General features: G+C 36.5%; 2 protein-coding genes across 3 annotated transcripts in view; one reads left to right on the top strand and one right to left on the bottom strand.

Annotated features, from left to right (window-relative positions):
- Positions 1-9,831, top strand: part of LOC106872878 (uncharacterized) — a 36,241-nt gene extending 26,410 nt beyond the window's left edge. The window contains exons 4-5 of the mRNA XM_014920034.3: positions 8,448-8,583; positions 8,886-9,831. Coding sequence (XP_014775520.1) covers positions 8,448-8,583; positions 8,886-9,020 — 271 coding nt within the window. The 3' untranslated portion in view covers positions 9,021-9,831. The remainder of the gene's footprint in view (positions 1-8,447; positions 8,584-8,885) is intronic.
- A 7,238-nt stretch (positions 9,832-17,069) lies between these two features.
- LOC106872845 (uncharacterized) lies at positions 17,070-26,821 on the bottom strand. Of its 2 annotated transcripts, none has more exons than XM_014919981.3 (5): positions 26,468-26,821; positions 19,047-19,149; positions 18,305-18,418; positions 17,714-17,792; positions 17,070-17,385 (listed from the first exon to the last, which is right to left on the bottom strand). In XM_014919981.3, exons 1-5 carry the CDS (start codon positions 26,653-26,655, stop codon positions 17,294-17,296), a joined length of 576 nt encoding a protein of 191 aa, XP_014775467.1. In that variant the 5' UTR covers positions 26,656-26,821; the 3' UTR covers positions 17,070-17,293. The 2 variants fall into 2 exon arrangements, with proteins under 2 accessions (XP_014775467.1, XP_089221773.1); XM_089365647.1 differs by lacking the exon at positions 26,468-26,821 and adding an exon at positions 20,483-20,610.
- Between the last annotated feature and the right edge of the window lie 958 nt (positions 26,822-27,779).

Below are 27,779 nucleotides of genomic sequence, written 5' to 3'. Positions count from 1 at the left end.
TCTTTGATGCATTGATTTCTTGTCTTTCCTTAATAATCTCTAATCATTATTGTGTCGTGTTATTGATTTCAGCAATCAATTAAACATCTTCTCTCATATCCATTTTTCGTAGCCCCCGCCTCCCCTGCAGCCACCCTCTCCACCACCACCACGTACCTATTATTACCATAACCTTTTGGCTGTCCAGTGTTTAAAGAAATTTGCTACATTACGGCAAAGTTTCAAATGTGAACCCACCTTGTGGGGTACTTTGAGTGGGTGACTTCTTCTGTAGACTTGGGTCGACCAAAGCTTTGTAAGTGAAGGCAATATTAGATGACAGAAACTGTGTGAAAGCACATTTGAGGCATCATTTCTGTTCTTGGGATGGGGCAGATTTAATCTGCTACCATTTCACCCTTTAGCGTTTAAACTGGCCCCCATCGGGCATAAATATTTTACTGGTTTTATGTTCAAACTGGCCAGATCTGGCCTCTCACACATACCCTACAATGTCATTCTAAAAATAATCATCATTGAACTCTTGAAGACACGAGATTCTGAATGTTAAAGGGTCACACACTACCACCTGGCCCTTCAGTGATACCCTTGAGCAGACTCCATTTATTGCAAGCATTTAGACCAGGTTTCAAGTCTGAAGATAACTCACCTCTTCCACCTTCACCTTTCCTAATGCCAACCTCTTTATAGTGTGTACTGGATGTTTTTTTTCCATGCTACCTGCAGTATTGAGGTTGCCATACAGTTTGCAAGACTACAAACCGTGGGGTAGGTCGTGGAGGTCAAATTCATATATATATATATATATATATATATATACATATATATATATATATATATATATATATCTCAATTAGTGGGTGATATCAACTCTGTAGCGCATGAGCATGTTTTTAGCTAGCAGGTTATTCATGGGGAATACTGATAAATATTCTCAATCCATTATCCTATCAGTAGACCAATCAGTGCAATATTTACTTGTTGAATGATTGTAAGATACTTTGCGACTCCAGTTTCTGTAATAATACATGCTACACATGTCACACAGTGAAAAAAATACAACTTCCTATCCATTTTTATTCACTGTGTGTGTGTGTGTAACCCCTTCAGTGAGTGGGATCATGAATTTTATTGTCAGATAGATAAGCTCTGTAGGCTCTTATCAGACAGACCTATGACAGGTGTCGCTAATCTAATGCCAGTTTGTGACCTAGAACCTAACCTACAAAATATGGTTTTAGGTTTTGAATAAGTTGTTCTACTCCATTGCCACTACTATCTTATCAATGGTAGAGAGGTGACACACTTAAATCTGTCTTCCGAGCTGGGTTTGGCCTGAAAATTGTGGCCCTTCAGCTAACTCCTGAATTTCAAACAAATAACGTCAATAAGCAAACCGAAGAGACTTTGTACCTGTGGGCTATATAGGTTGTAATGTATTAACAAATTATTGCTGATCAATAGACTAGCCTTCTTTAGGGTGTTCCTGTGAGTAGCAGCTACGATTACATCATAGGTGGGTGAACAGTACCCTGGTGTGTAATCAAAGATCCTTTAGAGTGTTCCTATTTATATCAGTGACAACTGCATTGTAAGCGGGTGAATAGTATTCTAGTGTGTACTCAAATGGCATTGTTTCGAACAGCGCTTATCAGACTGAAAGGTGCCATCACCCACATTCCACCCCAATATTATGGAAAGTTTTCTGTCCCATTCCATCCTACTTTTATTAATGAGAAAACAAAATAGTTTGTCTTGTTTTTGTATTTGGTTTGCAAGATTCTTAATGTGAACGTCTGTGTTGAAACTGATTTTGTTGTCTCTTGGGAGGGTCATTATGCCAATAATAAACACATGCACTGGTTCTATTTCCTTTTTTTTCGTAACTATTAGTCAGTTTATGGTGGCAAGTTAGCAGAATTGTTAACATGCTGGGCAAAATGCTTTGTGGCATTTCATCTGTTTTTACATTCTGAGTTCAAATTCTGCTGAGGTCAGCTTTGCCTTTCATCCTTTCAGGGCTGATAAAATCAGTACCAGATGAGTACTGAGGTCGATGCAATCAATTTAATCATGCCCACAAAAATGCTGGCCTTGTGCCAAAATTTGAAACGATTATCATAAGTGAATTTGCTAACATTTAACCAATTCACTAATTGATTGATTTGACTGTTTTAATCAATCAGTTAGGTTTGTCCAAGATCTCATCAATAACATACCATCTTTACACCAGGTCTGCTTCAGGCCTGTCTCCTAGCCTAAAGGCGTTTGAAATAGTTTGTATCCTTATAATTCCATTTTCTTCACCACAGTGTTGTGCAAAAGTTTTAAACGCATCCAAGTGTTATGTAACATTGTAATTTGTCTGCCCTCATTTCAAAATGCTCATATCACTCATTTCAAGAGCAGGCCTGCCCTTCTCCATCCTTGTGGCAAATGTGAATCTATGATGTGTGTTTGTGAGAGAAAAACAGCTATATCCCAGATGGGTAAATAGGACTCCAGTGTTTGTTTTTGATGACATTTTTAGAGGAGCCAGATGCGATATCAGATCAAGTGAAGATGCTGATGTTGCCATGATGAGAGCAGATTGTCTAGTGTTAAGCGCACAGCATCTAATTTGTTGTGAAGTATCCCTTATGGAAAAGGAAGATGTTGGAGAAGAGAGAGAGAAAGGTGGATGGTAAGCAACAATACGCATCTATGATGAGTCATCTGTTCCATAGACTTAAGTGTGCTAGAGACTATACTCAAAATAAAATTAACCCCTTGATAAACATACCCACATTCACAATCACTTTGCCTTGTCTTTGTCCCTCTTCAAGTGTTTATTCTTCCAGCGTCTACCACGAACGTAAACATCTCATGATCTGCCAACCGAGCCACCGTTTGCTCATGGATTAGACAGAAGGAAATTGTGGCATGCATTTTACAGCTTGATGCACTTCCTGTCAGTCACCAACACTTACTTATTTTCCCCGTAAGGGTCTTCTGTTTTATTCCAGAGGAACTCTAAAGTGCAGAGCTCGTGGATGATTTATTAAAAGGAAATACCAAAAAGAATGTCACCATAGCTCAGTGTCTCAGCGTGGCCACACTCTAAGGACTGAAACAGTTAAATGATGTGTGTGTGTGTGTGTCTACATATATAAATTATGCCTTTTAATGTAACATTACAAGGTTTGGGTTTCTACATCATTTGCTTTCAGATTTATTACTTTGACCCCCCCCCCCTCCTTATATATTGTTCCATCTGTTATTTTGTGTTTAGCCGTAGCAAAGCGATTTTCTTGTTGTTTACATGGTATTAAAAGATTAACTTACTTGAAGGACAACATTGTTTTCTTTCCATTGCCAGCAAGCTAATTGGCTTATTATTTTCCTCTTATTAGCTCAAACCAGTATTGCTTAACCTTTTTAGCATTTAATCCAGCCATATCCGGCCCAAGTATTCCGACTGTTTTATGTTAAAACAGACCAGATCCAACCTCTCACACCTACCCTACAATGTCATTCTAAAAATATAAAAGCATGGCATTGAAATCTGGAAGCTACAATGAGATAATCCATGATTATTTCAAAACAATGTGAATTAAATAAACATTACATTTAACAAATCTGAATGCTAAAGAGTTGAGGTTATATTGAGCAGCACAATTAGGTCTTGACCGAGATTCTCTCATTGTAAATAGACACCACATGGTTGGGCAATTAACTGCTGTAAAACTGAAGTTTTGTAAGCTTCAGTTCGGCTCCTCCTATGAATATATCTAGAAATTATGTCAACTCCCATTAGACTTTTAAGTAGACAGGCCTAGTTTGTTTCCATATACTTGCTAGAAATAACAGCCAAATCTCCCTCAAGTTACACCTCCTTCCATTTTATTTTTTACAAAGGATTTATTGGATAATGTAGGCTGAGATGTATTATGCTTGAATGAAAGATATAATGGTCATAGCTGGAATCTTTTTGATCATAAGCCTGTCAGATTGGGGCTGACCTAGGGCTAAACAAGAACATTTTTGAATGTATTCTATGAACAGTATTCATTAACCCGCTGGTTTGATTTCCTTATCCAGCCCCCGCCCCCTAACCCCCTTCTGTGATCTGTAAATTAAACAGCTAATTGTATTAATGAGCTATGATCATTAAATGATTATCTTACGATGTACTTACGTGTGTAAGCCTGTGTAGACAAACAGGAAATTTACAGAAGCTCAAAAACCCATAAGCATTGGCAAATATATACAAATGTGTTCTGTATGTGTAAATCTGTTTCAAGCCAGCCATTAATGTCACCACCACCACCACCACCGTCATCACCATCATCATCATCATCACCACCACATCCAGTTGTGTATATTACTATGGGTTTCCAGAATACGTTTCTAATATTTGTAAAGAGTTGTAAGGCGGCAAACTGGCAGGACCGTTGGCATGCCAGGCAAAATGCTAAGTGGTATTTTGTTTGTTGTAATATTCTGTGTTCAAATTCCGCCGAGGTCGACTTTGCCTTTCATCCTTTCGGGGTCGATAAAATAAGTACCAGTTGAGCACTGGGAGGGGGGGGGGGTCGATGTAATAGACTTACCCCCTCTTCCCTTGAACTTGTGGTCTTGTGCCAAAATTTGAAACCGATATTTGTAAAGATTATACTTTGTCCCTAGCAATGATCCCAGTAGCAGGAAAGATTCAGACTTCCAGAAATAGCAGCTAAGTCTCCTTTAAACCTCACCCTACGGTCTTCTTATAAAGGGGAGAAAACATGTAATCAGGAAAACGGGGTCCTGTGTCCAGTAGATTTCAAACAAAGGTGGGATGATCACAGCTTTAGCACATTTCGCCATAGGTTTACTCAGCCAGGCCTGACCTGGGGCTAAACCACAACGGAGATAGTTACACCCACCCCTTTGAGGTTGCCTTTTGAAACGAGAGTTTTCTTCACCCACAGGAATTTCAGAATAAACAAAATCGTAAAATAAAAAAAAAGTAAGTTTGTGTTTCACGAAGAAAGTAAATTTTGCTGTTGAACTCAATCTTTGCCTGTTTTTAAAGACTGGTTCCTCTGTTTGAAATGTCAGGTTTCACCTCTCCCCCTCACCACCACCACCACCACCACCCATCAACAATATGTCTATTCACTGTTCTCTGTTGTTGCAGACTATCACTGTTTTTATCAGACTCTGGTTTCGTTTTTCTTTTTTTTGTCCCCTTTCTTTTATTGTTAATTTTACTACAACTGTTCTTGTTGTGTTGTAGTTGTTTAACCTTAGGCACCTGATCATAGGGTGCTCCAACAGTAACCATGTCCTCATTCAAATGGCTGCAGCCAAGATGTGTCTCACAAAGCTGCACCAGGAGTCTCTGTTCCCCATTTAAATTTTGGTAGATCTTCACTTTCACGTTGTGTATCTTTGCTAATAACAGCTCTGTTGCTGGGCAGTCTTTGGTCTCTATTTGGGTGTGGAAGACGGAAACTGTGTGGAAGCCTGTTGTGTGTATGTATGTGTGTTTATACCCCCACTAAAAACCCTTCAAGGCAGTGCTCCAGCATGGCTACAATCATGAGTAAAAGAACACACACACACACACATATATTTTTTTTTACAAGTTTCAGTCATTTGACTGGCCATGCTGGAGCACTGCCTTTAGTAAAAGAAATTGACCCCAGGACATGAGAAGTTTTGGGCCCGCACAAGAAGCGTGGTGTAGCTACCACCATCAAGGCAATCTTGCAGCTCATTCTTCATAGTCCATGACTCACCTCTACAGAGACAAATTTTCTCTACACTTGCCCAGAAGAAGGCAAGCTTTGTCAGCTTTTAACTACATGATTGTTAGATACTTTGAAGCAGGTTACACACCCTTCTGGCTGGTCGTTTACATGTGGAGAAAGCTTCCTTACTGTCAGCAACACAAGGCACTTGGAGGAGTCCTTGAACTCCTGGGGTTGTGTGCCCTTGTTTGAACTACTTAGCAAGTGGTAATCATCCCTTGATGTATCAGGGACTACCTCATCATTCACTGTGCACTTCCTCGTCTAAGATGGCAGAAAATAATGAGGGAAATTTGGTTGCTATTTCTAGCAGGTTGTATGACTTTCTGAAGCCTCCTTTATTGCTATGTCCTTATATGAGTAGAATTCAGGTGTGCCTCAAGGAGTCACATTTCTTTTTTTATGAAAAAGAGAATAAGAGATACCAATTAATAACATCAACAGCTCAATGGTATTTTGATGTCTAGTAATTGCGTGGATTTGCTGTTAAGGTGTGTGTGTGTGGAGGGGGTTAATAATTAAGGAAACCTGATCAGAAATACCTGTATGTCACACACACATGCATATGCATAATTACACACACACACATACCTACAGTCTGACGTGAAGAAACCTGATGAAAGTAGCAAGGTCTCATATGCACACAAATGCATGTGAACCCCCCCCCCCCCCCCGCCGCCCCCGCCGCACTCACATCCTGACATGAACCGTGGCTTTACCAAAGCAGTAAATGGAATCAGTAATGAAGGTATGTTGAGGAATGGCTAGAAATAAACAAAGAAAATATAGGTGGGAGTAGATAAACAGACGAGTATACAAGCGTGGGATTGAAAAACATTGAAAAAATGGAGCACAGGTCAACGCTAAAGAGGCAAGATTAGTAACAAGGGAGATAACTATTTGTTTTATTTTTGTTTCATTTTCCTGCACTGGAGTTATCATTCTGACATGCTAATTATTTCCACCCTATTGGGTGTCATCTTGACAAGACAACTTTTGATAACACTCCATGAAGTAAAAAAAAAAAAAAAAAGACATTTGTATAATGTAGAGAGATAAAACCTCTTAACGAATTATGTAACCCAGCTCGTTTGAATGTAGCCTTTTTTTTTTAAATAAGATTATTTAGAATGAGTGTGTGTGTGTATAGGTTGGATGGTAAGAAGCTTAGTTTGCTACCCAAGTTTGTGGGTTCAGTACCACTGTGTGGCACTTTGGGCATGTATTTTCTTCTAGGATTCCTGGTTGACCAAAGCCTTGTGAATGGATTTAGTTAATGGAAATTGAAGGAAATTTCTATGTGTGTGTGTGTGTGTGTGTACATAAATATGTATGTGTATATCTGTGTGTGTGTTAATGCCTCCGTGCTTTGACATTGTTGGATAGTCATTGAGTGCCACTGTCATGTAAGCTGTATCCTTCATTTCCAATCTTCTGTGGAACCATGTCTGGTCATGCAATGGCACATGTGATGCAAACTAAGATAACATATCTCATGTGACCCATGCAAGTTTGGAGAAGTAGATGTTACAATGATGGTGATGATGATGATGATAAACGTGTGTGTTATATATACACACACATACTATTCTATCACTTTCACCCAATCACTGTTTCTGCTCTCGTATTCCTGCTCCCTACACTCGCCTGTCCTAGTTTGTTTATCATCATTCCTTCTTTTAATTGACTGCTTCATGGGACAGAGTAATGAGGGCATTCCAGTTTTATGGGTTTACTAGGCCACCTCACTTGTGAAATGCACCCAGTGCAGTATGTGAAATGTGTAGAGACAACATTGGCAACCTTTTTGCTGCTGGTGCTATGATAAACTACATCAAGTACATTCTGTAAAGTTGTTGGTAACAATAAGGTTACCAACGAAGACACTATAGGAACACGGCCAAAAAGGAAACACACAAACAAGATGTGGTCTGCCAAACCTTCTAAGTGGACAGTTATTCTGAATAAACATTAATTCAGAACATGATGACCTGTCCAACCTATGCCAGCTTGGAAAGGAGATGTAAAATGATACTGATTATATATATATTATAGTATATGCACATACATACACACATATGCATATATATATATGTACAGGTTTGGTAATACAAGCCCTTGAGCCACTCTGTTACTTCTGCTAAGTATTAATACATACACACACACTCACACACACAGGTGGGCGGGTGCTGAAAAGTTCTTTGCCTTAAGGGTATCATGAAAGGCCTGGTTGGAGACCCAACCTTTCAAGTTCTTTTACAGGGTTTGGAAAAACTGAAGGACCACTGCAATAAATGTGTGAACCCAAGAGGGGAATACGTTGACTAAAATCCTCCTGTATTTCCTTTTACCCATTAGCCCCAGAACATTTCAGCTCTCTTATATATGTGTGTGTATGTGAACCCCTAATTTGCAAAGAAAAAGCTTTGTCATTTTTGTTTTGTTTAGTAATAGCATAGTTTTTTTTTTTATTGAAGATCAGTCATACATCTCCCAGACCCCCTCTCTCATACAGAAAGGATATCAAAGTCCCTTATTGAATATGTTTAACTATGAAACAGTTTTACACTTCATTGTTTCTTTTTTTTCCATACTTTAATTCACTTCTTCTCATGCCTGTACTCTAATTACTCTAATTACTGTTTCTCCTTTTTTTTCTCTCTCTTCCAGGTTCGGTTTTGGCATTATCCTCATTTTACTGTTCTTCTTTGGTTGTTTCTGGAAATACAGACAAAACAGAAACTATTTGATAATTCGCACAGATATTCCTTATACAACAATTCACTCACATGGTGCCATGAACGCTGTATGTATCACTCTTTTTTTTTTTTCTGCTGATTTATCCATTTGATTTCTCTGTCTTCATTATTTTGTTACCTGAAGCCTCTTTTTCATAGCATTGCACCACTATTTCTCCAGAATGGAATAAAGATACATGCCATTATAAATATGAAGTTGTGTAAAACTTTGGTGAATCAATATCCAATGGCACATGTGATACAAACCAGGATAAATATGACTATAATGTGATTATAGCTACAACTATTCTGTGATTACAACTATATTGTGACTATTCTTTTGTAAGTAATTCTGCTTGTTCTTTTGCAGACTTTACCTGATTCCTGCAAACCTGGTTATCCGAAAGATGGACAATATTACAATGTACAGGTGCCCCACCAATTCTCTTCTACGAAAGCCCAACACCTACAATACCCTAAAGCCAACGACTATTTCCAAAGATGAACTGCTTCACCGTTGTCTTCATTTATCTCTCAGACAGAGAGACAGACAACAACAACAACAACAAAAGACATTGATTATTTCACAAGTCAAATTGGGATCAAAGTTTTAAAAAAAGAAGTGACTTTAAAAACCAAAAAACCAAAATGACTTCTCCAAATTTTCAAACTTAATTTTCGTTTGAATTTTTTTTCAAATCTCATTCTTCCTTCCTTCTCTCCGTCTCTTTCTCTTTCTGCTTCTCTACCAATCTGTTTTCTCTCACATTCTCTCACTCCTCTCTTTCTCTCTCTTCTCTCTCATATTTCCTGATTGTTATAGATAACCAGATGAAGATATATCATGATATATATACATATTATTTATCCTTTCCAGTGTGTATTGAATATATATACACATATATATATATATATACTTGCATATATATATGCTTATATATATATGTATGCATTGCGTATGTCTGTGTGTGTGTGTGTGTGTGTGTGTGTAATATGTGCATGTTTGGATGGCCAAATCAAAAAGGGGAGAGGGAAGTACTAAATACATGTGTCTCATCATTTTCTCAAACCTGAGTTTTCACAGAGTCACTACTCTGAGTAGCGGTGGGTTGAATGAAACCTTGCTCTAAATATGTATACGTATACATGTGCATGTGTGTGTGTGTGTGTGTTATGCGTGTTTGTTATCAGTTGGAAATTTCTAGCAAAATATTTTACAGTGAGAAACAATATAATTACCTGTATTAATTTGATTTTAAAGGAATGATATGTTTATTCATTTATTTAATGATGCTTAATTGATTTTTTTTTTTTTTTTAAATCCTAAACTCCTATTATCATTTTTTAAAGGTTTTGATTCCAAGTTCTAAAGCAGAGCAATGAAATTTCTGAGTTGCCTGTAAGCTGCAGCTAAGCCTAGCTTGAAATTTGATTTTATTAATTATCTTGTTGGTCATTTTTATCAAAACCTGATACCAGTGTGTGTATACATGGTTGTTTGTATGAATGGGTGCATGTGAGATATACACACTCTCACGCATACACAAACCTATATATATATACTGTACACATAGATACATAAAGCAATGCATATTATATGATTACATGCATTATAAATATATATCATCACAATCTTTATCCTTATATATATATATATATATATATATATATATATATATATATATGTATATATATGTGTGTGTGTACACATACATAAACACAATTACAAACATATATATCATATTTTGACATATGTATGCATTCATATGTTCCTACATGCATTATAAATGTGTATATGCGTGTGTATATGTGTGTGTGTGTGTGCGTCTGGTTAGAAGTGAATAAGCTGTGTGACAAAACTTGAAGGCCCAGCCACTCGACACTAACTTTACTATACTCGTGAGAACATAGCGTAAGCAATGTATTAATAAGACACTCAGAGAAAGAAGAGGGTAGTTGTTTTACATTTCAAGCATGGCTCTTCTTTGGAAACAGGTAAAACAAAGGGGAAAATTGTCAACAGTTGGTGATTTGTTTTCTCTCTTTCTTTCTTCTTTCCCTTTGGACTTTCCTGTTTTACCTGTTTCAAAAGAAGAGCTATGCTTGAAATGTAAGACAACTACTCTCTCCCTTCTCTGAGTGTCTTATTAATACATTGCTTGTGCTATGACCTCAGGTTTTTTTTGGGTTTTTTTTTCTCTGTGTTCTTCTAGTTGACTATTTACTCCACGCTCACATACCCCCCCCCCCATTCTTCCAACTGTTTTGGAGTACCTGATTCATGGATCTCCCTCGACGATTGGATTACCTCACCTTTTTATTCAGAGTATGCCATTTTTGCACCTTTGATTGTGAATTATATATATATATATATATATACATATATATATATATATATATATATATATATATATATATATATATGTGTATGTGTGTGTATGTATGTATGAATGACATAGACATGCATATACACATTGGTATCCTTCAATATGAAGACTATTTATACAGATATGATTGACATATCTGTATATTATTGACATGCTCACTTATTAAAGATTTTCATGACTTCGGTATATATACAATACAATATGCATATACAAGCATACACACTCATACACGTATATATATACATACATACATACATACATACATATATATATATATATATATATATATATATATATATATATATATAGACATACATACATACATATTATATATTCAAAACATTTTTATACCTGTGATATTTTATTCTTTCTTTCTTTATTTTTTTCCATGTTTCATTTCAAAGAAAGAACAACAAACAAAAATAAAAGAAATAAGTAAAACAAAAAAAAAAAGAACACTCAAGAGCATTTTTAAAAAATGACAGCAATTTAAAGAAGGAAAGAAAAAAAAAAATTTATGACCTAAATAAAATTACTGTATGTATGCCATTCTCAAAGAAAAATATATATATGAAAAAAAAAAACAACAGATTTTTGTGTCCCTTCCTCTCACCCTTAATGTGTGGAAAATTCTTTTCTCCTGTGCCTTAATCATATTTTCAATTTTTTTTTTAATTCTTAATTCCAACAGGGTACTTTAAATTTTAATGAAGATATCAAAAAGAAAAAAAAAAAGAAAAAAAGGAAACTTCCAGAATCTTTGGGTCTGAGGATGCCAGTGGTGTTATACAATGACAAAATATCATTTAGCTAATGTCTGTGAAATTTGGTTAACTTTATATTCCATGGTTGGTACCAATGTGGTTTTGAGCAGAGTTCTTCAATTGGAAACAGAGAATCTTTTGTAATGTTTACTGTAACTCTGAACTGAATCATGTATGATTGGGTATCTATGTGTGTTTGTGTGTGGTTATTATTGGCATGATGACCCTCCTGGGATACTACAAAATATGTTTGAACACTAGTTCAAATCAAGATTCTTACAAACCAAATCAAATGTGATATGTGTGTGTGTGTATGTGTATATATATATATATATACACACACACACTCACATACACATATATATAACAATGTTCAGTGCTACCATAAGCATTTTAATATCCAATTCTCTTTGCTCTGCCATGGTGTACAAATTTATTCAAATTTACCAAATTTAAATTTAGTTAAATTGAAATATTATTAAAAGAGATATTTTTAAAAAACACAAACAAGAATGTTCTGAAATTTTTTTTTTTTTTTTTTTTCATTTTTTTTAAAGAAATTGTAGCAGTATAAATTTAGGTGGTACCACTGTATGGCAATGGTAATCTTGGGAGACATTCATACAATGTTTTAGTTTCAAATTATTTGATCTTGTTTTTATATTTCATACCTCTTTTTTTTTTTATTATTTTGATTTCTTTGATAAAGATATCTCCATTATTATTATTATTATTATTATTATTAGTTTTTAGTAGTAGTAGTAGTAGTAGTCGTTGTAGTAGTCGTAGTTGTAGTAATAGTAGTACTGGGGTCAATTTAATCTACTAACCCCTCCCCCCAAAAATTGGTGGCCTTGTGCCAAAGTAAAAAATTATTATTTTGATATTATTATTACTATTATTATTATTATTATTATTATTGAGTTCAAATCCGACCAATGTCGGCATTGCCTATCATCCTTCCTGGGTCGTTGAACTAAAGTACCAGTCACATACTAAGGTCTATGGCATCAACTAACTCCACTCTCCTTTCCTCATAATTTCTGGCCCTGCGCCAAAATCAGAAACAATTATTATTAACATTGGCAGAAGTGGTGAAGTACTGGACAAAATGTCTTCTTTTGATGCTGAGTTCAAATCCTGCAAAGGTCTTTGTTTGTATTTTTATTTTTATTTATTTTTTTAATTAAGAAAAATTCTTTTTTTCAATTTAAAAAAAAATTTTTTTCAATTAAAAGTTTTTATTAAAAATTTTTTTTTTTTTGCAATTAAAAAAAATTTTTTTTTTGTCTTTCATCCTTCTTGGGTGAGTGGATGTTGATAAAATAACTATTGGTCAAGTAATGCTGGGGTCACTTTGAGTATTTCACCCATCCCACTTCCCATATTACTATACATGCTACATTATTTACAGTCTTGTATCAATTTCAGAAATCATTATTATTATTAATTATTGTTACAAAGGTGGTGAGCTGCCAGAATGAAGAGCATGTCAAACAAAATGCTTAGCAGTGTTTCTTGGTTCCTTACATTCTGAGTTCAAATTCCACTAGGGTCAACTTTGCCTTTCATCTTTTCCAAATCAGTGGAAAAAGTACCAGTCAAATACTGGGGTTGATGTAATCGACTAATTCCCTTCCTTCAAAATTGCTGGCTTTGTGCCAAAATTATTATTATTATTATTATTATTAAAAATAAAACAATATTTTAATGTTTTGGCAATCCTGTCCCGCTCACTTAAGGTCACTCTTCTTTACATTTTTTCCTTCACTCTCAAGTGACCGTTCCTCACCTCATATTGCTCCACCCCCTCACACACACACACACACACACACACACACACACACACACACACACACACACACACACACACACACACACACACACACACACACACACACACACACACACACACACCTCCTCATGCTCTCCCAGTGATTTGATCTGCTGATCCTGATATGGGAGTCAAATGAAACATGGGCAGTTCGACCCAATGTCTCTGTATGTTCCCACTTTGCAACAAGTGAAGGACAAAAGTGGCAGGATACTAGGTCAATGAAATGCTAGTAATAGCAGTTAAGTCCTAATTAATCAAATCCCTCCCTTTTCAACTGTTTGTCTTGTACCTAAGCAACAAATTCTTCATATTATTCTCATGTAATAAGAATAATGTTTGAGGGGTAATGAACTGGTAAAATCGGTAGAGCATCAGACAAAATGCATTGTGGTACTTAACCATGTCTCTTTGCATTGTGAGTTCAAATCTTGATGGGGTCGACTTTGCCTTTCATCCTCCCGGGGTCAATTAAAATACAGTACTGTTGTACTATTCAAATATTGGAGTTGATTTAATCATCTGCTGTCTCCCCTAAAATGTATAACTTTGTCACTGTGTTAGATATCATTTTTATTCTCATGTAAAATATATCGCTATGGTAACATTTCTTTTTGAACTATAATAAATATGACAGATTTTTTTGCTGTTTTTTGTTTTTTTTCCCTTTCACATTTGGTTTTTCAGTGTTAAACAAAAAAAAAAAAAATTAAGTTGGATCCATTTAAGCATGTTTTAGTAATTTGGTAGGAAAGTTTGTTTAGACTGACAAGTTGAAACTAGAAGCTGTGTGTTTGTGTGAATATACATGGTGCAAGCATAGCTGTGTAGGAAAGAAGTTTGTTTCACAACCACATAACCCCAGGTTCAGTCCTACTATGTGGTACCTTGGACAAGTATCTTCTACTATTGCATCGGTTCAACTTATGGCTTGAGTGAAAATGTGCAAGACAGTGTTGGTGTGTTTACACTCCCATAACTTAGCAGTTCAGCAAAAGAGACTGATAGAATTCTTCAAGGTGATGCTCCAGCATGGCATCAGTCTAATTGCTGAACCAAGTAAAAAACACATACACATATATATATATATATATATATATATATATATAAATATATAGTACACAGACATATAGAGGGTGTAGATTTTCTCATATTGAAACCGAAAATAAGAGTTTATCACACAACTTGAGTTTCATGCCAGTGCAATCTTCAGGTGAGAATGCCTGAAGTGGCATGAAACTTGTCACAAGACAAATTGCATTTCCAATGAAAAACAATATATATGTATATGTATATGTATATATATATATGTATATGTATATATATGTATATGTGTATATATATATTGTATATGTATATATATTATATATGGGAGAATATACAAATAATAACAGACGAGGACAGGTGGTGTAAATAGCAAAAGTATATATTAGTATGACGCTCGGGAATACGGAAAGTCTTTGACGTTTCGAGCTACGCTCTTCAACAGAAAGAATACGGAGACAAGGAGAAAAACACGGAGAAAAAAAATTGAATAGTGTTCAGTCAACGGTCAATCATATATATATATAAATTATATGTACATACAGGATGCAGTGAATAAATTGTCGTCTAAATTACGCAAAAATGAAAATAATGCTGACAACTCATTTTAACAGATATATTTACCAAAATTACATAAAAATATCTTGAAATACTAAAGAGTAAATTTATTCAATATAATCGTCATTGGCTTCAACCATGGCCACCAGAAGACTTCGGAATTTCCTGCAACTCTTCCGAACGGTCTCCTTCTTTAAGTTGGTGAATGCTGCCATAATCTTTGTCTTCAGTTCATCTTTGCTGTTATAAGGAGTTTTGTTGGTCTCTCAACTGCACCCCACACATAAATAATCAAGGGGGTTGCAGTCTGGGGAGTGTGGTGGCCAAATATTAGGAGTGATGTGGCTGAATGGTTTGAGAGGAGCTGGCAAGACTGGAGGGCTTCACTGGGCTCCAATTATCTGTTTTCGTATGGTTTCGATGGCTGGATGCTCTTTAGAGTGTACAGGGCGCTTTTTAAGTGACACAAATATATCCTTTCCTCCATAGTAGACACAAGGCCTGAAATTTAGCAGGGAGGAAACTAGTCAACTACATCGACCTCAATGTATAACTGGTACTTGTTCTCATTGACCCTGAAAGGATGAAAGACAAAGTTGGCATTGGTGATATTTGAACTCAGAACGCAAAGATAGATGAAATGCCGCTAAACATACTGCCCAGCAGGCTAACAATTCTGCCAGCTCTCTGCCTTATGTGGCACAGATATATAAAAACATGTGATGGGCTTCTTTTAGTTTCCATCCACTAAATCCACTTACAAGGCTTTGGTTGGTTTAAGGCTATAACAGATGATACTTGCCCAAGGTGCCACAAAGTGGGACTGAAACGAAAACCATGCGGTTGGTCACACAGCTATATTTTGGCCTTTTAAATCTTGCATAACAATCAATTTCCCATTAAGGCCATAGGTAAACAGATGTTAAGTGAAAAAACGCAAATTTATAATAAAATGAGCATCAGCATAATTAATGTAACCTGTTAATAAATTTTTAATTCATTGAAATTTTATCCAATTTAATAAGTCATTTTCTGACCAAACGAATTCAGGAAATGCAGGGGAGATAACTCTGAAATTTTAATTGAAACTAATTTCATGAATATGCTGTAAAGAGCAAGGGTCGCGTTTAGCAGGACAACTTTGGACGTGTTTCAGTATTATTGGGTCCTCATCAGCATTGCATGGTATACATCAATTTTTCCATGTTAGCATATATTAAGGCATTGTTTTATGGTTGGATGCTCTCCCAGCTGCCAACACTTACATAACCCTTGTTTTTGAAGAAGGAATATTCTATGTCATGTCTTTGAAAGGGCAGAACCAGTCGAGGCCCAGATGGGAGAAGTAATGCACAGTGCTTATTAACATATGCACTTGCTGTGGGATTAAGATGGTTGCTTCCCCATCACATGGTTCTAGATTCAGTCCCACTATAGCCACAGGCCAACCAAGGCTTTGCAAGTGAATTTCATTGATGGAAACTGAAAGAAGGCCATCTTGTATGTGTAGTATGTTTGCGTCTCCTTCAGTTGACATCACATGATAGTCGTAAATGAGTTTCACTGTCATACAAGCAGTGTCATTCATTTCCAACCGTCTGTGAAAACATGTCTGGCTATGGCGGGTGGGTGGATATTGCTTTGTTCAGAAGCAGGTAAGGGTTAGCCGCAGGAAGGGCATCCAGCCACAGAAAATTTGGTTAAAGTAACTCTACCTGACCCATGCAGGCATGGATTAGTGGACATTACAAAACAATGATGATGATTACACACAGCTGGATACTTTCAGTTTCTGTCTACCAATTCCACTCACTAAGTTTTGGTTGGCTCAAAGCTGCTGTAGAGGACACTTGGTCAGGTCTCATGCAGTGAAATTGAACTCAAGACCGGTGATAAAGCGAACTCTGTATCCATACAACTTTATTCAAATCAAATTAATTTCATTAAACAAAACAAACTTTATAAAATAACATACAAATACTTTATTGCTTTTCTTTTCGACGTACATACAGGATTCTTTGTAAAAAAACTCATAGAAAAAAAGCATATATACACATACATATATATATATGTATGTATACATTTATTAAACTCACATTATGTATATTATAGATATGCACACACACACATATATATAGGTGTGAGTGAGTGTTTAAACACATTCATAGAAACACCACTGGTTACTAGAACATCAATATTTATCGCAATTTCTGGAAGTATACAACGTGCAGACACTGTTCTCGGTGAATTCTGTGTAACCATCTAAAGTGTCAATGCCACTCCCTGGAAGAAAAAAATGGCAAATAAATAAATACATGAACAGAAGAAAAACTTTTAAAAATATATAATACAAGTGGAAGAAAAATGTAATAAATCTGTACATTATTTACAAATGACGGATATTTGTCCTCATCTTGTTTGTTGTTAACACAACGTTTCGGCTGATATACCCTCCAGCCTTCATCAGGTGTCTTGGGGAAATTTCGAACATGGGTTCTCATTCCTAAGGTATTTTTCGATGTTATTATTATTATTTATTATTATTATTATTCAGGTCACTGCCTGGAATCGAACTCAGAATCTTGGGGTTAGTAGTCAAAGCAATTCATACCTGTTATCACATTATGGAGATTACAGTAGTTGACGCCAAAATCCAGCAGAGCAAACCAAGAATCAGAGGATGAAACTCCCTAGAAATGGTAAAAACAGAGGATTAGTATGTTATAATGTCAGTCAGAGGAGATGGAAGAAGTAGAAGCAGTGATGTGAAGAAGAGAATCAACAGAATTGGTAAAGCAGTTGTAGGGGAGATCGTATTCTGGCATTTGTGCCAAATCTGAGCAACAACTGTGTCCAGAAAATTCGTTGTAAACACTTACCATGGGGAAATTTGCTGTATGGACAATGATAAAGTTTATTATATCAGCATTTTTTTAAAAATGAAATATATGAAAGTTCCAAGCAATGCTGCACAAATAATGTACTTTTTGCTGTAACTATTGTTTTTTTAGGGCAAATTTTCTAATGGCAAAAATGCTTACAAGGAAATTCTCTGTAAGCAAGCAATGACAAGAACCAGAACTGGAAGAAACATCTGGGTACGTGTTGCAATAATTCTGCTGATGGTTCCATATGGCAGCAAAATATAAACATAGGAAATGTAAATAATGTAAATAATGCATAAATACTTTGTATCACTTACCTCCACGTAACATGTTGAGTTGTCAGGAGCAAAGGCAAAATAGAAAGAATCAGTAAAATGCCATTTTGGTGTTTTATGGGAACCTAAGATGAGACTGGCGTTATGAGACGAGAGCTGAAATGAAAAATAAATACAGACTATGAATAAAGAAAGGTGGAAATTTATGACATAATACAATCAGAGATGAAAAACGGGGGCATGTTTGTCTTGAGCCAAACAGGGAGCCTCTATGGGGTTACTTAATATCTTTTGTTGTATTCAACCCTCAATGTATGACTTAGTGTTGCCTCACGATTGTAGAGTTCTGAGTTCGATACCCAGCAGCGTGTTGTGTTCTTGAGCAAGACTCTTTATTTCACTTTGCTCCAGTGCTCTCAGCTGGCAAAAACGAGTCGTACCTGTAACTCAAAGGGGCCAGCCCTGTCACATTCTGTGTAAAACTGACTCTCCTTGAGAACTACAACAAAGATACACATGTTTGTGGAGTACTCAGCCACTTGCATGTTAATTTCATGTGCAGGCTGTTTTGTTGATTGGATCAACCTTCACCAGTCCTGCACCAACCCGCATGCCAAGCCCATCCCCTCTGAACCCCCTTCCTCTGATATTTCCACCCTGCAGTTATTGATCTACAACAGTTTAGATATAACATTAACATGAATCTCACCACCCATAGATGGCCTGCAAGGGTCATCAGTACTGATCCCTAAAAATAAAAATAAAAAAGGAAGCAATCACTTACGGAGTACAGACATTTCATTCCAGTTCCGCAGTCTGCATCGTTCCAAGATATGATCTGGTTTGCTATCTTGTAGTTGATGTAGGTACAATTGCTGTCAAAAGTCCTGCAATAGAAAGGGGCAGTCAGAACATTTTGTTAGGGTTAGAGTAAATGATCCACAACCCGACCCCTTACAACAACTGTTACACCCTGATCCAGACCAACATCTTGGCCATGTTGTATTGAAATATTCAACTGGTACTTATTTTATCGATCTCTAAAGAACGAAAGACAAAGTCAATCCTGGTGGCATTTGAACACAGAACATAAAGTCAGAAAAAATATTGCTAAGTATTTTGTCTGGCAGAGTAACAATACTGATTCTGCCATCTCACTGTCTTAATTATTTAATTAACAACTCTTCTAGTTCTGACAAGCCATGGGACCTGGAAACTTTGACTTTCGTCCTCTCAGGGTCGAGAAAATAAGTACCAGTTGAACACTGGCATTGATATAATCAACTTAACCCCACCACCACCACCCATAAAACTGCTGGCCTTGTGCCAAAATTTGAAACCAGCAATTAACTAATTAACTGAAACCTCATCCATAATACACAACGTTCAACCAATTTAATTCTCGGTCCAAATGGCCTTGGATCTATTTTCTGATAGTGAAGCTAAATATATTTTATTATTACATATAACTTCCTTGTATGTGTGAGATTGCAAAGCTGGTGTTTATCTCTCAAATGAGTGGCAGTAAACAAACAATAGACGCCATGGCAGAAATGTACACAATTTTAAAACAGATTGTACATCAACAAACATTTTTATATATATTTTTTATATTCTGGCTTCTTTAAGTTCTGAGTTCAGATTCTGGCAAGTTTGATTTTCGCCTGTTATCCATTCAAAATTGATAAACTTAATACCAGTTGAATAATGGGGTCAATGTAACTGACTCGTCTCCTCCTACAAAATGTCAGACCTTGTACCGACTGTAGAAGGAATTATTACTAAAAGCTATAAGAAAAAAATATGCTGAGCTGATAGAATCATTCGCACGCTGGAAAAAAATACTTCGTGGCATTTCCTTCCGTGTTTACGTCGTGAGTTCGAATTCCACTGAGGAAATCTGTGGTACTGAGCAGAATATTTGCTGTAGCCCATCTTTTTATACCAAGACAAAACAATGTACATGATAGCACTTCCAACCAGTTAAGATGAGAAGCCATGAAAGCCACTGCTTGGGACTGCATCAGCGCATTTACTATTATTATTATCATTATTTAGGCAAAAAACAACAAAAAAACACTGTGCTATATACACATTTGTAAGACAGTAACTTCCGATCACATGACTCGCCCGGCCTTGAGACTTATGAGTCACTTAATTGGCAACATCACATGAGAGAGAGAAAAACAAAACAATTCGGTGATAGCATACAGAACTAACAGGAAACGAACACTCAGCTTGGTGGTTTCGAAGTACCTAAAAATCGTATCATCGTCTGCCGATCTGCTGTTACAAAACAAAAACCAAAAGACAAAGGAACTGAAGGCCCACATTGAATTCAAGGGACACTACTCTAATAACACTACAACTGTCGTTGTGTGACATCTGATAATTTTATGAAAGCAAAATGTAAATATAAACCTTGAAACAACTTGTTTGACAGCATGCACTATTATTTATTTACCTTACTGAAATTGATAGCCATCTAATTCAATCTTCACTGACTGCTCTAGTTTTCAAACCAACTACAAAAACGAAATAATTTTAACAAGTTGCAAGCCAATTTAGGTCAAATAGCCTTCCGTGGGCGTAAATTACACAGGTACACAAATTAGATGGGGATAATTAAATTAGTGTTAATATATTCAATAAAGGGAGACGGCGAGCCGACAGAATCGTTAACGCAATGGGCGAAATGCTTAGCGACATTTCGTCCGTCTTTATGTTCTGAGTTCAAATCCCATCGAGGCCAACTTTGGAGATGGATGCAGGAGATGGCCAAGACGTCTTACTTGTCCCCCCCCCCCATCTTGTTCTCCTTGCACTCCACAATGCATTCCTGCAGTTGCCCCTCTCCCACCGCCTCCGTTGAACCATGAAGGTTCCTTCTGCACAGTCTGCCAGATCCAGTCTTCGAATGCATAAATAGTCTAGTCCTAATATGCTACTAAACCGATAGCTGGAACCCTAACAGGTAACACTACTAGGAGTTTGAGTAGACCTGGGGACAACAATAGCTAAGAGGTGGTTGCACACTCCTCATAAACTTGGAACTCCCAAACCAGGGCCCCAGGATGTTATATATATATAAATTATCAATCACATATACACTATGCTATCATTTTATTTTATTTTTTTTTTTTGTTAAAAGTATTCTTTTGAACTGTCTACAAACACAGCCAGGTTGAAATAATTAATGCATTCTTCCAGGAGTGAATAAAAAATTCTCAAACATGAGAGGGATGGGCCCCTTGATGTAATCCACTGCACCCAAAGTCAAATGACTTGAGAAACCAACAGGAGAATAAAACAAAAACAAAAAAATCTACAAGAAAAACCACAATTCCTTAAAACTTAAACGAACCGGTTAGACTTGTTAATGAAGACACCCAACAGCTTTTAAAGGATTCAAAACAAACTTCAGAGTCGTTAGTTAAAACACCTGTCTTTGCCAGATAAATGATATTAAGACATCCACCAATATCAGTCGTTGACATTAGAAAAATAAAAAACACATTTGAACAAAAGATGAATAGCTACAAAAGCAATGGAGAGACACAGAGAAATTTTAAGACAGGAAAAATTCCATTAAGTTTTCAGTTTGGTTTTATTTATTTCAATTCTTTCAAATGTTCACCATCATCATCATCATCATCGATTGAACGGTTTGACTGGGGACTAGCAATCCAGTTGGCTGCACCAGGCTCCAGTCTGATCTGGCGAGGTTTCTACAGCTGGATGCCCTTCCTAACGCCAATATTTTAATTAATATGAGAAAATTATATTTTATCATACTGTTTTATGTATTTTGCTGCTGTTTTTATTTGGGGGGGGGGGAGTTTTTTTTATTCTTCCTCTTCAGCTTTCATCTATCGTTTTTGAAGCTCAAATAAATTTTCCCACTTTTCAGACATACAATGACACAGTAGCCTAGGGAAGTTTTCCTACTTGGTCGGCTGCTGTTAACCGTCCTACCCATGCATGGAAGATGGACATTAAATGATGATGACGATGATGATGGTGTGTCAAGAGGGGAGAAAAAGAAAACAAACAAATTTATCTGACAGCCCAATGGTTAGACAAGCATATATATATAATGCTATCCTCACACACACACACAAACTGGTAACCATTACGGAAGTTAAACGAATTAAAATTCAAAGCTTGTCTTAGAAATGGAACCAAATGATTCTAGCAGATTTGAGTTGCTGCTCTGAGAAATAAACTATGTAGCTGACAGAAATAATCTTCTTCTTCTTTTCCCCCTCCTCTTTCACCTGCGCCACAACATCTTACCTACCACCTCCACCCTGTAGTATTTACATCAGTCAGTCATATTGTTTATTGTTTGTTTGTTGTTGTGTCTGCCATGTCCACTGGTTAATTGGAGCTCATTACCATTTTATGTGTTCCATTTCCTGTGGGAAAACATCAGCTGGATCAGAGTTGGAAAGAGGATAAGGCAACTTGTATTTCTCACCAAAAATTGATATTCCACGTCTCTTTGGAGGAGGCCACTTGGAATACACTTTGACTGACAATAGCAATACTAACAACAACAACAACAACATAAACAACAGCATGTTGATAAAATATCAATGAGATACGACATATTGTCTGCTTTATATACTTATTGCGTATTTATGTGAATTGTTTGTCTGAAGTCAAGTGGGAGAGGGGAGGAGGGCTGAAGGACAGACAGGGATGGTCACATCTGAAACTGTTGAATGTCACAGAGACCAGGAATGGAAGCAGTAGATGGTGGTTGTCTCTTGTAGTCCAAGGTAGACGGTGCTGCAATTTCTTGCTGAACAAGCTGCACAAACGATTCGCTTATAGCGATCAAATGTTTGTGTTGTACATGAACCTCACTCTCTCCATCAAATCGATGTTTCCTGAATAGGGGGGGGGGGGCATGGTGTACTACATGTTAGGCGTCAAAGTGGTTGCAGAGCAATAAGAAATGAGGTGTTTCGCTCAAGAGCACAATGCACCACCCAGTCCAGGAATTGAAATCACAATCCCATAGTTGTGACTGCAACAACTTAACCACTATGCCATGTGACCTTCGCACACATATAAATGAAGATGCATAGCCTAGTGGTCCAGGAATTTGAACCATGATCTTGTGGTCATGAATGCAATGTCTTAACCATTAAGCCATGTACTCTACATAGATACATACATACATATTTATATATATATATATATATATAACGTGAGAGAGTTAGGGGTTGGGGGTTCAACCCACTAAGGGATAGTATCTATCCAGTATACTGCTGGGAGGGTACCCAATTATTGCTACACTAGTGCTATACTAGGTGCAATCAATGGGAGCGGGTAAAAGTGAAGGTTTTACCCAAAATTTGTATAACAATTAGAAAATGGAGGATAATATGCTGAACCCAACTATTTGCAGACGGTGTATCCCGTTGAATTCATTAATTTAATTCATAGCAAAAGTGACAAAAAAAGAAAGAAAAAGAAAGAAAGAACCAAAGCACAGGTGTCCATGGCAGACTATGTTATTTTGCCAACATGGTTTACATATAGAAGTACAAAGTACATAAGGAATTGGAGGATGAACAGAAGTTCTGTTCATCCTCCAATTCCTTATGTACTTTGTACTTCTATATGTAAACCATGTTGGCAAAATAACATAGTCTGCCATGGACACCTGTGCTTTGGTTCTTTCTTTCTTTTTCTGTCACTTTTGCTATGAATTAAATTAATGAATTCAACGGGATACACCGTCTGCAAATAGTTGGGTTCAGCATATTATCCTCCATTTTCTAATTGTTATATATATATATATATATATATATATATAAAGCTCCATAAAGATCAGAGCTTAACTGCAGCTTTTGGTGATCCAAATCGGAATGTGCAATCTATGCGGTAGTCTTTGGAAAACATTGTCTGGTTTAAAATGCCACATCAGATGCCATGATGGTTCTATATATATATATACATATATATACACATACATATATGGTGGGAGTCACTTGTAGACTGAGAAAGAAGGTCCAGCAAATTCTTGTTCAATAACCTGTATTAACACATTGGTTAATACAGTCCCAGATACACTATGCCAGAATAAAAAAAAACACCCTGTTCCATAGATTGCATAAATCAGTCAATGTAGGTCATAAAGAATTTTGCTAACATTCCAAAATGTCTGGTGCCCATCCCAAGTTCTACAATGTGACATAGAATCGAGTCACATGTTTAAGATTTTGAAGATAGGGTGGGTGGGGGGTTTGCCAAAGGGACTTAATGAGAATGATAATGTACTCTTACATAAAATGCTGTGAGGGTATTAATGGAGAACACAGCCAAAATTAATAATAAAAACAATAGCAAAACCTTTATTTCTGCAAGTATTTGTTCGTTCGTTTTTCCATATTTGCATGGGTTGGACGAATATGATAGCGAAGGCATTGTTTTACAGCAAAATGCTGCTAACCATCACCAGTTTTTTTTTTTTTTTTCAAGGGATTTCTTATTTTACAAAGCTTTGAAGGTATGGGGGTAACTGGAAGGTTTACTGACAAGAAAAACTAACACATATACATACGTAAAGACACACACACATATATAAACACACAATAATGATGCAATCATAATATATACATACAGATACAAACCCACATAAACAAACAAATATATACATATATATACACACATGGGGTTCAAATTCCACAACAATACAATAACCAGATCAAAATTTAGTTCCAAAACATGTGATACCATTCTTTAAGAAAATCAAAATATAATTTTCAGGGTATTTTTCTTCACACCACTATCATATATATATATACATACATACATACATATATATATATTTATATATATATATATATATATATATATATATATATATATATATATATATATATATATATATGTATGTATATATAGCTGTATATATATATATATATATATATATATATATATATAAATATATATATATATATATATAGATGTATGTATGTATGTATATATAGCTGTATATATATATATAGCGTTACGTTCCATCTACTTATTATATATATTTATATACACACGCACAAAGCTTTGTGTATGCAACAAAGTTTTGTATATAAAACGGATGCTGAAACTAAATAAGAGAGATGCTTATTCTGGGAAGTCCAATTATAAAGTTTTTTTATTTTTTGTGAGAAAAACCTAGAAACATCGTAATTTTTGTGTATACAGGTTCATCAGGAGACTTCATACACACACACACACACATCGTGGTAATTATTACTGTGTTATAGATGCATTACAACCAATCTTACCAAGCGAGTAATATGAATTTGATTAACATACGCACTCATTATACAAGTGCCTAGTTTTACTGATCTCTCACTCTCTCTATATATATATTTATATATACACGCGCACGGAGAGAGAGAGAGAAAGAGAGGGACAGAGAACATGATTGTGAGTATTCTTAAGTGTATGAATGAATTATCGATATCATCAAATTCTTAAATATTATCCAGTAATAGGCCCAGGTCTGTCTCGATATGAAGTGGAATGCATGCTAAGGTAGTGTTTCTCAGGGGCTAAACTGGTAAAGGTGTTGGTGAAAACAGGGATCAGGTAAATTACTCACGTTGAATAAAATTAACTTTTCAAATCTAACACCTTGATAGAATAAAAACCATTATACGGAATCGAGCTCTTGTCTTTTCCTTAACAAAGGGTGTGATCTGGTACTCGCGGATTGGGGGAGGGAGTTCGAAATGAGGGAGAAGCGAACAAACAATGGAAATCGGGGAAGCTTTGATGGAAGAGAATTTAATATAGTAAAACAGCATCAAATAACAATTTTTAATTAGGTATAAAGACTAACAATTTTAAGCTGAGAGACAGGGCCAAGTTAAGACATAATCAGACGGGGAAGTAGCCCCGAAGGACCCCACGAGTTTAGTGGCCACGATCTAATCTATACGGGGTGTCACTGCGTATGTTGGGACCCCAGTGCGTTGCTTTGCCCTACGATGGGTAGTTTAGCGAACTACGATGCTATTTAAGACGGATAAGCGGAGAGAGTGGGGGGAACTGGTTGATTATATCTGGTGCTTTATTTGATGGACCCTGGAAGGGCGAAGATGACCTCGGCAGGATTTGAACCGAGAATGAGACGGAAGAAACAGTAAATAAATGAAGAAAGAAGTGAACAGAAGAGTTACTCACCATTTGATTGTGCAAGAAGCGTGAGGTGGATATGTGGCGTAGATGTAGAGAAGGCCGATGGTCAGCAACAACGTTATTGCGATGACCGACAGAAATATGAATCGGCCAAAAAGGGAGAGACAGCGTCTTTTAAAGCCATAACGTCGGTTGGGTTTAACGGAGGAATTTAGTTTCCTGTAAGCAGTCATTCTTTAATGAGTGCCTTCAACAAAGAACAATGTCGCTTGTTATGTAAACAAGAGAGGAACGGAGAGACAAAAGGATCGAGATGTAAACAAAGTGAAGCAGAAATCACTTGGCATCTGTTGAAGTATGTAAACTTCCTGTTTGTGACAACTAGCGCCCTCGTTCGGCGGCGCAACGCTGTCGGTTACTTTTGAGTTACCCACCCCTAGTTGCCCCAAATGTTTTTTTTTAAGTCTCTTCATCTATCTATCTATCTATCCATCTATCTATCTATCTATCTACCTATCTATCTATTTATCTATCTACCTATCTATCTATTTATCTATCTATCTGTCTGTCTTTCTCTCTCTCTATCTATCTGTCTGTCTCTGTCTCCCCCTCTCTTTCCCCCTATCTATCTATCTATCTATCTGTGTGTGTCTAAATGTACGTATGTTTTATCTTTTATTTGTTTCAGGCATTAGACTGCGGCCATGCTGGGGCACCGACTTGAAGAATTTTTTGTTTAGTGAAACAACCCGAGTACTTATTTTTTAAAGCATGGTATTTATTCTGTCATCCTTTTGTAGCGGCGCGTGTGGCCGCCATCTTGGGAAGTGCCATTGCGCATGTGCAAGGGATTTGCCGTCAGCGGAAGTACCCGAGTACGCATGCGCAATGCAACAGGTGGAGAAAAAGCAATAGCGTTCCCTCTCTTTTCCATCCAGGAACCGTCGTGACAGGACGTCTTCCAGGCTCTCTGACAACTCGACCCCGACATGTGGTCGAAGCTTCTTTGGTATTCTAGCGGCATGCCTATTCACCAAGGAACGAAACGGCTCTACACCAACCTAGAATAAACTAGTGACCTGTCGTTACCCCTCGTGTTGTTGTATTTCTGGATTTTAATGATTAATATAAGAACTGGGGAGAGACGGCCGAGCCGTCATAACGCATCCAATTCTTATAACTGGTGACCCCCGACGTGATAACGGAATTATCTCTCTAACAACTCGTAAAAAAAAATGAAGAGACGACGAAAAAAAACCCCCAAAAAACAACACAAGAGACGAGGAAATGGAACAACCAACTGCAACAGTTTTCTTACCCCGGAGAAAAAATACCATACAGCCTGGAAATTGAACCA

This window comes from Octopus bimaculoides, chromosome 18, assembly GCF_046866305.1.
Source record: "Octopus bimaculoides isolate indiv1 chromosome 18, ASM4686630v1, whole genome shotgun sequence".
Lineage (NCBI taxonomy): Eukaryota > Metazoa > Mollusca > Cephalopoda > Octopoda > Octopodidae > Octopus > Octopus bimaculoides.
Note: the sequence above shows the minus strand (reverse complement) of the source record. Positions and strands in the feature narration are given on the sequence as shown.